The sequence below is a fragment of the Hordeum vulgare genome, chromosome 3H, assembly GCF_904849725.1.
Source record: "Hordeum vulgare subsp. vulgare chromosome 3H, MorexV3_pseudomolecules_assembly, whole genome shotgun sequence".
NCBI lineage: Eukaryota > Viridiplantae > Streptophyta > Magnoliopsida > Poales > Poaceae > Hordeum > Hordeum vulgare.
In genome coordinates this window covers 573,077,778-573,092,813 of record NC_058520.1, presented here as the reverse complement: position 1 = coordinate 573,092,813, position 15,036 = coordinate 573,077,778, and the positions used below count along the sequence as shown (strand labels likewise).

The 15,036-nt window shown below is 44.3% G+C and overlaps 2 protein-coding genes and 1 pseudogene across 3 annotated transcripts; all 3 read right to left on the bottom strand.

Moving 5' to 3' along the window:
* Positions 1-391: 391 nt before the first annotated feature.
* LOC123445221 (probable histone acetyltransferase HAC-like 1) lies at positions 392-2,986 on the bottom strand. 2 transcript variants are annotated; one of them, XM_045122179.1, is made up of 5 exons: positions 2,544-2,986; positions 2,104-2,209; positions 1,709-1,985; positions 1,045-1,178; positions 392-937 (listed from the first exon to the last, which is right to left on the bottom strand). In XM_045122179.1, exons 1-5 carry the CDS (start codon positions 2,669-2,671, stop codon positions 719-721), a joined length of 864 nt encoding a protein of 287 aa, XP_044978114.1. In that variant the 5' UTR covers positions 2,672-2,986; the 3' UTR covers positions 392-718. The 2 variants fall into 2 exon arrangements, with proteins under 2 accessions (XP_044978114.1, XP_044978115.1); XM_045122180.1 differs by having other exon boundaries at positions 1,045-1,175.
* Positions 2,987-3,242: 256 nt separating this feature from the next.
* On the bottom strand, positions 3,243-5,750 carry LOC123445222 (annotated as a pseudogene).
* Positions 5,751-10,005: 4,255 nt separating this feature from the next.
* On the bottom strand, positions 10,006-12,343 carry LOC123445220 (probable histone acetyltransferase HAC-like 1). Its single transcript, XM_045122178.1, has 5 exons — positions 11,998-12,343; positions 11,585-11,690; positions 11,191-11,467; positions 10,589-10,722; positions 10,006-10,496 (listed from the first exon to the last, which is right to left on the bottom strand). Exons 1-5 carry the CDS (start codon positions 12,147-12,149, stop codon positions 10,278-10,280), a joined length of 888 nt encoding a protein of 295 aa, XP_044978113.1. The 5' UTR covers positions 12,150-12,343; the 3' UTR covers positions 10,006-10,277.
* Between the last annotated feature and the right edge of the window lie 2,693 nt (positions 12,344-15,036).

Here is a 15,036-nt window from a genome sequence, read left to right as displayed (position 1 = left end):
CTACGCCCAACTAGAAGGGTGGACTGACGACCAGGGCAGGGGGCAAAATCGGATGAGTCAAGTGTGTTCCGGTCCACATTCCCCAAGCTTTAGCTGTAGCCAAACGAGGGAGGCGTTACCTTAGTTAGCTTAGCTACTAGTGCATCCCGCATCATGCGTGATCGAGTGGAGGAGGAGGATAATGGCGGATGTGGTGGCGTCAACATCCCTCCGTCCACCGCCTCTTATCCCCGTCGGCGTCAACGGCTGGATCCGCGTGCCCCTTGCTTTGCTTTAGGCCCGCCCAACGGATGGCAACTCGTCGACAAGCACCCCTGCGTACTACTGCCTGTCACCAAAACATTTTCCGGCTTGCTCACGCTACGCAGTACAGACACTAAGAAGGAACATGTTTTATGGTAGAACTGGTGATATTTTATTTGGTATTGCGAATGTTGATATTTGTATCCATAGAACTCAAACCGGTTTGACTTACAACAAAACCAACATACCTTATTAAACCCAGACGGACAGAGTACGGTATTATTTAGCGCTAGGGATACATACTGGTTGGTAACGGCATCTCAAAAACTGCGAATCACGACATTACCAGTCACACATCTGGGGCAGGAAACTGAATGGTAATGGCAACCCTGCGCAGATAGAATCGCCGCAATCCCAGCGAGGAGAAGAACACGGGTGCCTGAGGCACTGCTGCGCCCAGAATGGCTGGATCACTTCAGTCCATCGTCGGAAGGTGGACAGGGTGGAACCCCTTCATGGTAAGCGTCTTACGGCAGGTCGGGCACTTGTTCTGAGCCTGGATGGCGGCCTTGATGCACTTCTGGCAGAAGATGTGGCCGCAGATGGTCGATGACGCATTGGTCAGCTCGTTCCAGCAGACTGGGCAGCTGAACTTTGGTTTCTTTGCGACCTCCTTCACTGGTGCACGGGGTGCCTGCGTCAACATGGACTGCAGTTTGTAAGCATGAATTGGAGAGCTGGTATAATTTCCATAGCATGATACTTGTGAAGTACTCCTACTGTATAATGCACAATTCTTACCAAGCGTCTGTTGGTTTCAGATGTTTCCACTGTGTCTATCACGAGGTTGTTGCTGCATGCTCTGGGGCGATCATGGTGTGTAGGGTTCATCCCCAGTGACAGCACTGTGTTCACATGTTCATCAGGAGCTTCTTCTGGAAAGAAAGCAACAGACATCAAGTTAGTAAATGGAAACATGGTCCAAAAGGGGAAACTAGGACAAATGGAAATATACATCTGTGACCTGTCTACTACAGCATGAAGCTCCAAAACTGAATGGTATATGTAGATTCTGGAAATGTAATACATGACCATGGGCAAACACGCAGACTGAGAAGTGCAATATCCTGTTTCTAATTGATGATTGATAAAAAAGGAAACTAAGAGTCTAAAGGAAGATGCTTAATGTTAAATTCTGATAATGGGTCTTTCAGGATAACCTTTTACTTAGAGCTCTTTTGTCATACAGTAGCTACTTAGTGGGTGGTTTTTCCCAAAAACACAAGCTAGACTCTAAACAAGGTGATGTATGTTGGGCGTTAGCACATAGGTTGAATTTTGTCCAACATACTGTTGGCTATTGGATTTCTAGGCAACAAGTCCTAACGCATATGCTACGAAGAATATCTAGTTAAGGTACACCGCCTGAAGGAAACAAGCACAAGTTCGGTAGAACTATCTGCACCTGGAAGCAAGGTACCCATGCTGGCGTTCTGCCGAACCATGTTTGCACCAGACGACAAAGGGCCAATGTTGCCTGTCACGTAAGACATTCTAGAAATTTCACTTGCGCCTTGTGTGATACCAGGTGTCACAATCATTGTCCCATAGTGAGGGGAACATGTTATCTGCCTTGACAATTGTCGGTTCTGTTCTTGTCGCCGGTTCTGAACACTCGAGAGCTTCATGGCAAACTGCAAGGTGGGCTCAATCGGCCCCTTCGTCATATTGTAGTACTCCCTCTGATCAAAAAAGAGAAAAATAAAATAAAATGACGAAGCAATAATATTTTCTTTTGCTAGGAGATGATTTTATCGCTTGAAAACCAAAGCTACAAACAAGTAGGAAAGAGATCAACACCTTGTTTGGGTATTCTCTAAACAAGATTCCCTCAAGCCGCCTCGTGAGGTCCGGCAGCCGCCGCCGCCAGATAGCCGATAGTTGCTTCCTTTCTATATACGTGAATCTGCCAATTCAAGAACAAGTATAAAAATATCCCCTTGCTTTCATACCAGATTCAGACCATGAGTATTTTGGTAATATAAATAGAACTGAAAAGAGGATTCAACTGCAGCCCGGAGTTCCAAAATTTATATGCAAATCCCTTGTAAACTTAGGGAAACCATTAACTCTGATAGTATATCTACGATCACCTTTACTTATTCTTTTGTGAATGAAATAACATAGTACGAATAAACTTGATACTGTTGTTTGGAGCATGGTACAACTAAAACCTCTGACCAATTGACCAGTGAAATAATAGTAGATTCATTCCAGTTGGAGCAGTAATGAACGCTTACATCTTCTGTCGAGTATTGTTGCGCAGCACCATGAACTTGGGATCAACCCCTGCGGCACGGTCCACCACATCCCGCATCTGATTTTGCCGCGGTGGTATCCCGTCGCCAGCACCACCGACCTGATTCATGGGTCCAATCTTCACAGCCAGCCAGCCGAGCCTTACACCGTCCTAGACCAATGGCGGACTACCTGAGCCTGGAGGGTCAATACTGGTGGTGGGCCAGCGGTGTGCTTCCCGCTCTATATAACCGCTCTTCATCACAGAGTTGCTTCCGGCCAAGAATAATGCTGCAAAGTTTACTTTTTGCAAGAGAAATCCTAGGGAATCACCCTACGCGCTATGCCACGTGTTAAAACTAGTTTTGACCGGAGCGGAGCCTGGCGCGCCGTGTAGTTTTGGTTATACACCACAGATTGCAAAAAGGTTGGTATCGACTTCCAGCTGTTTAAACTAACTTCTACTGACGACACTAATTCACCAACTACCCACTACCACGCAATGTTGAATTTTGAAAATAGTATTAAACAAAAACTGCCAATAAACTATGCAGATCTAACCTTTCAGGCACAATCATTCAAACTTTCCAAAATTTGAAATGCAAGAAAACTCTCTTTAAGTCCAAAAAGGAGAGTCACAGGTAGATATGTATGAGAGTGGAACGTAATCACAAGTTGTCAGATAAACATGGGACACAAGGTTTACCCAGGTTCGAGCCCCCGCGAATGGCCCTACTCTTGCTTATATGGGACGATTTGAAGATGGAGTACAAAGAATGATTACAATGGGGATCTCAGCAAGTTGAAGAGCAACTTGGCAGATCTAGATGGCTGATCTCGGCAAGATGCCTAGATCAGTTTGGCTAAGTGGCTAGATTCGGTCTTCGATAGATCTTGAAAGTCCCCTTCATCATGTCGCTGGATGCCCTTATATAGGGGCATAGGATGCCGCTCATGGGTGGAGGCAGGTGTGGAGGGAGGAGCAGTTGCAGGAGGCACTTGAGGAGTCGCGATAGTCATCAATGTGGAGAAAACAAACAGTTGCAAGAAGAGAGAGGAGCACAGGTGCCAAGGCTCTGCTATGCCGAGAATGGCTGGACCAGGTTAGTCCATCGCCTGGAGGTAGACGCGGTGGAAACTGTCCATGGTTAGCGTCCTACGGCAGGTCGGTCATTTGCTCTGAGCCTGGATCGAGGCCTCAATGCAGTTCTGGCAGAAGATGTGGCCACAGATGGTCGACAACGCATCGACCAGCTCATTCATGCAGACTGGGCAGCTGAACTTTGGTTCCTTTCGGACCTCCTTCACAGGTACACGGGTTTCTGCATCACCATGAGCTGCAGTTTGTAAGCAAGCCTTGGAGAGGTGATATAACTACTATACATGATATTTGTGAAGTACAATGCACAATTCTTACCAAGAGTCTGTTGGTTGCAGGTGTGTCCGCTGTGTCTATCACAAGGTTGTTGTTGCATGCTCTGGGGCGATCATGGTGTGTAGGGTTCATCCCCAGAGACAGCAGTGTGTTCACATGCTCATCAGGAGCTTCCCCTGGAAAGAAAACAACACAACCAAGTTAGTAAATGGAAACATAGCCCAAAAGGGGGAACTAGGAAAAAAAGGGTGATATACACCAGAGCATACAGCTCCAAGACTGAATAGTACTCCCTCTGTCTCAAAATGTAAGACGTTTTTTGACACGTGTCAAAAAACGTTCATATTGTCAAAAATAACATCTTACATTTTGAGACAGAGGGGGTATATGTATGTTTAAAAATGTCATAAATCAATATGGGCAAATATGGAGAGTTGGAGACTGAACAGTGTGAATCCCATTTCTGATTGATAATTGAAAAAAAATTGGAAGCTGAGCGTCCGAAGGAAGATGGTCTGTGTTAAATTCTATAATGGACCTTTCAGGTTAACATTTCACTTTAGATGTTCTACAGCATGGTACAGAAGAATTTCAAGTTAAGGTACACAAACTGAAGGAAATGAGCACAAGCTCAGTAGAATTATCTGCACCCGGCAGGAAGGTACCCATGTTGGCGTTCAGAGGAACCATGTCTGGACCAGACGACAAAGGGCCAATGTTGCCGATCACACGAGACATTCCAGAATTTTCACTTGCGCCTTGCGTGATACCAGGTGTCACAGCCATTGTCGCATAGGGAGGGGAACATGTTATCTGCCTTGACAATTGTCGGTTCTGTTGTCGTTGTAGGTTCTGAACAATCAAGAGCTTCACGGCAAACTGCAAGTGGGGGCTCAATCGGACCCCTCATCATATTGTTGTACTCACTCTGCCCAAAAAACAGAAAATATTTAAATGATGAAGCAGTAGTATTTGCTTTTGCTAGGAGAAGACTTGATTGCTTGAAAACAAAAGGTACAAAAGAAGTAGGAAAGGGACCAGCACCTTGTTTGTGTATCTTCTAAACAGGATTTCCTCGAGCCGGCTCGCGAGGTCCAGCAGCCGCCGCGCATAGATAGCCTCTATGCCGAGGATGACCTCCTGCGCATATACTCGAATCTGCCAGTTCAAGGACATGTATAAAAAGACACCCTTTGCTTTCATACCAGATTCAGACCATGAGCATTTTTGACAGTATAAATGGAACTGAAAAGAGGATCCAACCGGGCCGCAGAGTTCCAAAATTTGTAATATCCATTAACTGTGATAGGATATCTATGATCACATTTGCTAATAGGTTTGTGAATGAAATAATATAGCAGCGCTAATAAACTTGACAGTGCTGTTTAGTACTACGATTAGAACCCCTGACCAGCTAGCAGTGACTTCAGTGAGTAGAGAATGCTCATCGGGAGCTTCCCCTGACGAATATAGATTCGATTCATTCGCATCGCAGTGACGAATGCTTACATTTTCTCCCGAGTAGAGTTGCGCAGCATCAACAACTGGATTTCGACTGCCGCGGCTAGGCCCACTGCATCCTGCATCTCGATTTGCCGCCGCGGCATCCCCGACGGCGCCGTCAAACACCGGCGCCTTTGACCTGATTCACCGGCGCAGTCTGGGCGAGCCTCACGCCGTCCCCGTCAACCCCAGTCTGGACGAGCCTCAATGGATGCGAGATGGCGTCGCTGAAGGATGGCCCACCTAAGAGGAGCGGCGGCCGGAGGCGAGGGTGAGGTGGGGAAACGGATGACGGACTACACGAGGCGGGGTGAATACAGGTGGTGGGCCAACGGCGTTCTCCTCCAAAATTTTATGTCCTGAACCGTGTGTTTAAATCTTGAACCGTTTTCATTATTGAATCTCTCACGTCAAGATCTTTAAAAACTACTCCCTCCGTTTCTAAATATAAGTCTTTTAAGAGATTTCATTAGGGGGCTATATACGAATGTATATGGACATACTTTAAAATATAGATTCATTCATTTTACTTCGTATGTAGCCTCTAGTGAAATCTCTAAAAAGACTTATATTTAGGAACGGAGGGAGTAGATCCCATGTAGATAGGTTATGACAAACTTTTTTTCACAAAAAAACCGACGTTTTTCCCTTTTCGAGACCGTGCCTCTCATGGAAGCAAAACCGTGCCTCTCGCGAATAAAAAAACGCGTTTTTCCCTTGTCGAGAGGCACGGCCGTGCCTCTCGGGATACCAAAGTCGTGCCTCTCGCGGAAGCAAAATCGTGTCTATCGTAGAAAAGAGAGAGAGAGAGAGAGCAGAAAACGCGTTTTTTCCTTTTCGAGAGGCACGACTCGCGGTAGCAAAACTGTGCCTTTCGGGAAAAAAAGAGAGCAGAAAACGCGTCCCCCCCCTCCGAGAGGCACGGCCGTGCCTCTCGTGATAGCAAAACCGTGCCCCCGCGGAAGCAAAACCGTGCCTCTCGAGAAAAAAAGAGAGGATAGAAAACGCGTTTTTTCCATTTTCGAGAGTCACGGTCGTGCCTCTCGCGATATCAAAACTGTGCCGCTTGCGGAAGCAAAATCGTACCTCTCGCGAGAAAAAACGAAAGCATAAAACACGTTTCCCCTTTCCGAGAGATACGACCGTGCAAAAAAACCAAGGGAAAACCACTCAAAAAAGCCAAAAAATACGTGCGAAAAGATAAAAAAGCAAAATACGAAGGGAACGCTTAAAACGCGACACGCGGCGACAGTTGAGAACGCTCCAACTCGCAGCATGCAGGAGTGATCGCTAACTAGTTGCTCCCGCGCTCCCCTGCTCTAATGTCAGAAATTAAACCTGGCCATCTGGGCCAGCCTATTAGCAAGAAGGCATGGCACGACACGAGCTAAACGGGTCGGGCATTTCCTAGTTGGCACCACAGGCGCGAGTTAACATACATTTTTGTTAACTGGCGCCTGTGGCGTTTTTAATGGGCCGACCCATCTAGGCGTTGTTTGATGTTTTTTTAAAAAAAAAATTGTATGAACTTTTTTGAATATTGACGAACATATTCTAATTTTCAGCAAATATGTTTTCAGATTGACATTTTTTTTGAATATCGATGGACTTTTTTGAATTTTGATGAACATCTTTTTGAAAATGGATGAACCTTTTATAGATTTATGAAGATCTTTTTTCAGTTCAATGATCTTTTTTGAAAAGTACATAAACTTTTGTTGAATTTTTATGAAGTTTTAAGAAATTTATTGACCTTTTTAAAATTTTGATGAGTTGTTTTTCAAATTGATGAAATTTTTTAAAATCGATGAACCTTTTTAAAGATATGAACTTTTTTTCAAATTGATGAACCTTTTTTCAAATGAATGAACTTTTTTCTTTAAATCTGTAAATCTTTTTTGATTTCATATTTTTATTTTTACAATAAAAAAATTGGGCAGCATTCTAATGGGTCAGATCATGCTAGCAGTATTGTAGGCGCCGGATCATTAACAGGCGTCTGCAGCGCTGCATAGGAGCTCCCAACGGGGCGTGGCCGACACGCGACACATCAGGGACCGTGCCTGGGCTTGGAATATGGATATGCAGACCGGCACGACACTATATGCATACTTATTTCTGTACTTTTTTGAGCTTTTGTATATGACCGAGAAAGAAGTTCAATAGGTCCAGAAAATAGTTCAATAAGACGAAAAATACACGGATGAAACGTGCCACGAGCTGGCTCGCTTACTAAAGTGTTGTGGATGGGCCGATGAGCGAGGCACGTGGGCCGGCAATGACATGGCTCATTTAGTAAGTGTGTATGTGTGTTCTTTTTTCGAGGAATCAGGGACCCATCACATATCCTGTCGTGTTGGGACGGCCCGGGTCTTCAAACAATAGCTAAAACTAATGCATCAGAGTTACCTTTCTTTCTTCGAGGAAATCATCAAGCCTTATTTCAGAAAAAAGAAAAATATTTATCTATAATACGAAATTATCCTCACATAACAGAAACTAACGCACATGTTATTCTTGGATATATCGACATCATCTTTCTTCTGCATCGACCAGACAAAGAGGCTGAACCTGATCTAGAACAACATAAATTTCATGGCTAAATGCTTATCCTCAAATGATGGCTTCCCCAATTTACCCGTGCCAAAAACATTTGGAGGATAAGGAAACCTCGGAGGCGTGTGCATGAAACCCCCCTAGTAGGCTGTGTTTTTGGCTGAGAGTAGTGCTACCGTTACTTGCTTCAAGAGAAGTCATGTGGAATCCAATAATTCAATTCGGTGCCCGGGCCTGATGAATAGTAAAATAAATAAATAACCATGATTTATGTTTAAAAAAATCAATTTTTATGGTACTAGATGCTCAAATGTGAGATGTTCGTGCAAAATACTAGGGTGTTTGGACATTCGAGGAGCTCACGACAAAAAATACTAAATTATGTGTGAACAGTGTTGTTTTCAGAAGTATCTTAGGCACCAATTTTTTTTCTTTTTGTCACGAGCTCCTCGATGAACTTCACCAAGATTTGCATGGGCATCACACATATGACATGAACATCTTGTACCGCAAAAAATGAGATTCTTTTTGCTATTTAAAATGATTCTATTGTTCACACCAAGGGCTCATATGAGTCCGGGTGAAGAATAGCCACGTCATGTGGAATTGCCCTACTCGCCGTGCCACATAAAACACTAATTTTGGTTGGATACCACATATTCCAAAAAATTGATATGGACCTTTATGGACTGTTTAAAGTAACATTTTACTACCAACACTAACTTGTCATTTGTATATAAATATCAACCATTCACTGGTATATTGTCAAAAAAAATGAAAATACTACACAAAAAATTGAAAGAAAGGGGGGCCTAGATCTAACCATGGAGCCGCAACCATTCCCACTTTTCCAACACATGAAACACAACCTTTACAACGTAATTTTAAAACACAAGTGGATAACCAGATCTGGAGCCACTAAGCGGGGGCTTTCACGCCAACCGAGAATTATGTATATAAACGATCATCGAAGTATATTGGCCACCTTCACCTACCAAACCTCCTAACCTTTCATTTGCCTCCTCAAATCCAAGGCTTGAGGCTCTCTTCTCACCCAAATGTACTATCTACATCATGTTCGATCCATCCACACCCACTTGGTACCATCTTCAAGAAATTAGGCCTTAGCCCGCCTTTATAGATAACACACCAGACAATCTAAACAACTAGTACAATGTAAACATAATCATTGATCGGGCCGGGTCGAGTTCGGGCCGGGCTTGGCAAAGCCTGAAGAACAAATCCCAAGCCTGAGCCCGGCCCAAAGCACACGAACAATGGCATTTTCAATTAAATTAATCTTATTTAGAATCTTATATTAATTTATTATATCTTTATTGTGAATAAAAAATATTTATACGTACTTTCTGGGTTTTACTCGTGCCGGGCTTTGGCCGAGAAAGTGGAGCCCGAGCCGGCCCAGATGTCGGGCTTTGGGTTCGGGCCTTCGGACCGGGTTGTCCACGAACAGGTTTAGTACAAAGTAAGCCAAAGTCTGCTAGGGCCCAGGGGCACAATCAAAGAATGTCAAAACAGAAAAGGAACATGGATACAAAGAGGCAACCGACCCTATCTCGTTGGAACCAGATGACGCACCACCACCAGAAGCCCACCGATCATTGAGTCAAGGGCGTCACACTCCTAGAGTCACATGAGAAGCCGCCGCTGCAGCATAAACACAATAGGGATGTAAATAAGATCAGGCGCATGTCATAGACATTCATGAGCAATCACAAGCTTGGTCATGGCCTTAAAAGAGAAACCAGAGGAGGCGTATCCTCCTATCAGTGATGGACTAGGCAATGACCACAAGGTGGAGCAGACCCGCCGGGCACCAACTGCACTACATGACCTATTGACCTCGCAAACACATCTCCAAAAGTGTAGCGCCCCTGGAGCGGGACTATACAGATCTAGCACCTCCGCTAGCATCCGCATAATATCGACCCGAAGACACCACCCCGCACAACGTGCACATCATAACATACACGCGACATGGGTGGAGCGGTAGATATCACAACACAATTTCATGACAGATCCACAACAACATATATATACAACAACTCTGAAGAGTCATATTTAACAAATAGATACAATATACAAGGGAGATACAACTCACAAAGGAAGTAAATATACCTTATACAGGTAAATAATACAAATGCCTTAAGAAGACTTTAAAGAAAAGCAAATGACAGTCCATATCCCTGCTAACGCCGTCAGTCACCAAACCTGTTTCTCAAATGTTACCATCTGATCTGCAGCACCCGGGGGTAAAAGAGTAAATAAAACAGGGTGGATCAGGTCAGTCCATCGTCGGGAGGTAGACGCGGTGGAAACAGTTCACGGTTAACGTCCTACGGCAGGTCGGACACTTGCTCTGAGCCTGGATGGAGGCCTGGATGCACTTCTGGCAGAAGATGTGGCCACAGATGGTTGATGATGGATCGACCAGCTCATTCATGCAGACTGGGCAGCTAAACTTTGGCTCATTTCGGACCTCCTTCAGAGGTGCACGTGATTTCTGCATCACCATGAGCTGCAGTTTGTAAGCAGGCCTTGGAGAGCTGATTTTACCATACATGATATCTGTGAAGTACAATGCACAACTCTTACCAAGAGCCTGTTGGTTGCAGGTGTGTCCACTGTGTCTATCATGAGGTTGTTGTTGTTGGCTCTGGGGTGATCATACTGTGTAGGATTCATCCCCAGCGATAGCAGTGTGTTCACATGCTCATCAGGAGCTTCCCCTGGAAAGAAAGCAACGCAAACCAAGCAAGTAAATGGAAACATAGTCCAAAAGGAGAAACTAGGAAAAAAAAGGGTGTACACTAGAGCATACAGCTCCAAGACTGAATAGTATATGTATGTTGGAAAATGTCATAAATCAATATGGGCAAATACTACGACTGAACAGTGTGATATCCCATTTCTAATTGATAATTGAATAGATTCTGATAATGAATCTTTCAGGTTAACATTTCACTTACAGCTTTTTGGTCATACAATAGCTACTTAGTGGGCCTTTCCCGAACACACAAGCTAGAGTACCAAAAGGGTGGTTTGTTAGGTGTTAACACATATGTTTAATTTTGTCCAATATATTGCTGGCTATTGGATTTCAAGGTTGGAAGTTCTACAGCATGGCACAGAAGAATTTCAAGTTAACGCACACAGCCTGAAGGAAATGAGCACAAGTTCAGTAAAACTATCTGCACCTGGCAGCAAGGTACCCATGTTGGTGTTCGGAGGAACCATGTCTGCACTAGACGAGGAAGGGCCAATATTGCCTGTCACATAAGACATTCTAGAATTTTCACTTGCGCCTTGCGTGATACCAGGTGTCAGAATCATCGTCCCATGGCCAGGGGAAGATGCTATCTGTCTTGACGAGGCTAGGTTTTGTTGATTTTGTTGGTTCCGTGCACTCAAGGTCTTGATAGCATACTGCAATTGTGGCTCAATTGGTGCCCGCATCATACAGTAGTACTCCCTCTGAACATTTTAAAATTTTTATTAAAATGATGAAACGGTGATGTTTAATTTTGCTCGGAAATGGACTTGATTGTTCGAAAGCCAATGCTCTAAAATAAGAAGGAAAGGGGTCAACACCTTGCTTGGGTATTTCATAAACAAGATTTCCTCGAGCCTCCTCGCGAGCTCCGGTAATCTCCTCCGCCAATCATCCGAGCCCGTCTTCCTTTCTATATACTTGAATCTGCCAATTCAATAACAAGTATATATATATAAGTAAAATGAAGAACTACCCTACTTACTTCCATACCAAACTCAGACCATCAGGCATAATCAGTCTTATAACCTGAATAACCCTCGGAACCGAACAGAGGATCTAAATTCACCCCCAAAAGTTGCCAAATGTGTATGCAAAGCCAGCCCTTCTAAACTTCAAGGGAAGCCAATCCATTGATTTCTACGATCGCCTTCGCTTATCAGTTTGTGGATGGAACAACGTGGTACCACTAAGCATGATACCAGTACACACACTACAGTACACCAACGCTTACATCTTCTCTCGGGTGTTGGTGCGCAGCATCATGAACTCGGGATCGGCCCACGCGGCGACGCCCGCGGGATCCTGCGTCTGGATTTGCGGCGGCGGTGGCACCCCGACGGCGCCGACGACCTGATTCACCTGCGCAGTCCGACGCACGTCCATCTTCGCGGCCAGCCGGGCGAGTCTCGCGCCGGCCCGGTCAACCCCAGCGCAGCGCGAGCTGGATGCAGTGGGGGGTAGCAGAGGTTGTGCGGCGGACGGAGACGAGGCGGGGGAGACGCGACGCGGAGAGGGTGGGGGAAGGAAGGGGGACTTGACCAATGGCGGACTACCCGAGATGGACTGCACGAGCCAGGGGGGTCAATACTGGGTGGTGGGCCAGCGGCGATCTCCTCTCCTCTTTTCTGTTCGTGGGAGGAGCCCGTCTTCTTTTTCTTTTTCTTTTTCTCTTTTCTCTCATCCCTTTCCACCTTGACGACATTCCATCCCAAGAAGGGTCTAGGAAAGTTTGCGTGCCGAGATGTGCTAATTTCTTTCAGATATTGATGACAGTTGGTCGAAAATTCGTAGGGGCGCATGCATGTGTCAAGGCACTTCGGTCGTTCGATTGCTTCGCGATTTGGAAAGCAGTTGAACCCCTCACAATGGCACAATAAGTTTTGGATTTTAATCATCGAAACTTAGATTTTGCGTTTGAGAATTTCGATTCTCAAGTTTCGTAGTTGATCAAGTTTTGATTTTGCATGATTTTATTGGTCGATCATGCTAAGTTTTAACTTTTGAAGCATCTTTTTTTTTTTTGAAAAATCTGCAAGACAAATTTAAAACAAATCTTATTTAAAAGGCCTCGTGATGGAAAACATGAATATAAAAAGCCTTAATTTTATTTTTTATTCAAAAGATATGAAGGTTAAAAACCAAGAGCGGAAAGAAAAATCACATGCTAGGGGTGTCCCTGCACCTGCATACCACAAATCCTCTATCAACGGTTGGTGTGTCTTTTTTTTTTAGATGGATCGGTGTGTCTTTCAAAGAAAGCTATTGGCATGGGGTCTTCTACATCTTCATCTTCTTCTGTTCTTGTGTGGCATTGACCGTTTTTTCAACCCTTTAAACTGATGATGATAGATCACGAGCATGTTCTATATGGGATGATAATCCAACCGATGTTGCTTCATCGATTTATAGATCTAGTTTCAAGGGTCCAGAGACTGGTACAGATTTGTAAAAGGACGTTTATAGGTGGATTTTTTTTGCTATTGGTTCAATGCAATTTACAATCTCCGCCGGATGACGTACAATTGGAGGAGAAGAAGGATATTATGATTTTCAGTATAATAAATTCTTTTTACTGGTAGTCATGTGTCCAGTTGTCAATCCATTATAATGGCTTTTCTTTTCCTTGATTTGAATCGGATCTAAGATGTGAACTCGATGCTTTTATATATTAAAAAATATGGTAAGATTACTTGTTGTAAGAGAAATCATGTAAAATACCCTACAAAAGGCTACAAATTTAACACTAAAACAAGACTACACTCCCCAAGTTTTTCAAGTTCTCTTTGTTTCAAAAGTTTATGCCAATGATTTACTGCATCCGGTCCTTTTTACTCTGGATATAATTGTTTAAAGTCAAACTTCGTAAAGTTTGATCAGTTGTGTAGAGAAAAATATCAACATTCACAATACGAAATCAACATCATTGCATGCCACATGAATTTAGTATTTACATTGTTATAACTTTAAAAATGTAGATGTTTATATTTTCTCATATAAACGATCAGACTTTACGAAATTGACTCCAGTCAAATCTTATATGGAGAGTAAGGCCAACTCCTACGCGTCCGCACACGTCCGTTTGGTACCGAACTGACACAATCACGGCCCAACGCGAGGGAACAAACATACTAACGTCCACTTTTTGTCCATCGCCGATCCATTCCCCATCCAAATTTGGGCCAGGTTTACGCCAATACGAACACGTGCACACAGACGGGACATGTGCCCTTTTCCTTCCCTGACCCGGCCGTCGAGAACACACTATTCCTTCTTATCATCCCATGCGACCGGATCCTTCCCCCACCGCACCCCACCCTTCCCCCGCCATAGCCACCGCTGTCGACCCCCCACCCCGCCATAGCTGTTGTTTCCGCTGCCACGACCACCGGATTTGTGCCTCTCGCCCTGTTGTAGACGCAAAACCGACAGATCTACGGTTGTTGTGGCCACTGTCGGAGTTGGTCCATCCGGTCGACGAATGTGGCGCATCCTGCCACCAGCGACCGTGCATTGTCATGGATTGGCCGGGTACCGGACCGCACATCCCCGGCAACTCCTCCGTGTTACATACATGTATTGAGCCTGCTTCTAGCCGCTCGGATCTCTCCCATCGGTTGTTCACCGGCAAAGACTCTCTTGGCCGTCGCTCGGGCTCAACGCTGGCCCAGTGGCTCATCTGCTCACCTTTGCCGGTCATAAAGTGCGACGAATGCCCACAATAGGTCTTGCATCGGGTATGTGATTCTTTTGAATTAGTTGTGCTCAACGGATTTGGCGCAATTTCGTTAGCTAATTGCTTTCTCAAATATTTGTGTAGGTTAGATGCAAGTTTTGGTATTAAGAAAAAGAATACATCGATCTATTGATATCACAAAAACTGATAGATGCTCGTGCACTCCTTACTAGAATAGAGGCTGGAGATGAGACTAGAGGGGAAGCAACATCTACGTTGTCAAAATCGAAGAAGAAAGAAAAAGTGTGCAGACTCAAGAATACGCAGATCAATAATAAAGACATTGAGAAGATATTAATCCAACTAGCGAGAACAATTATGAAAGTTGAATATCTATTAAAATGTCTAATTGTGATTCTTGTTTTGTTTGGTCTTATTCTCATAGCGAAGAATTGATGAATTATATATTCCAGTGTATCAAATATCAAAATATCGATGATTGAAAAAAAGAAAGACATGTTTTGATGGCCGAAAATGAAATGCAGATGAAAAAACCAAATATATATAGGCGGACAAAATGCGTCTGCTTCATTTTGT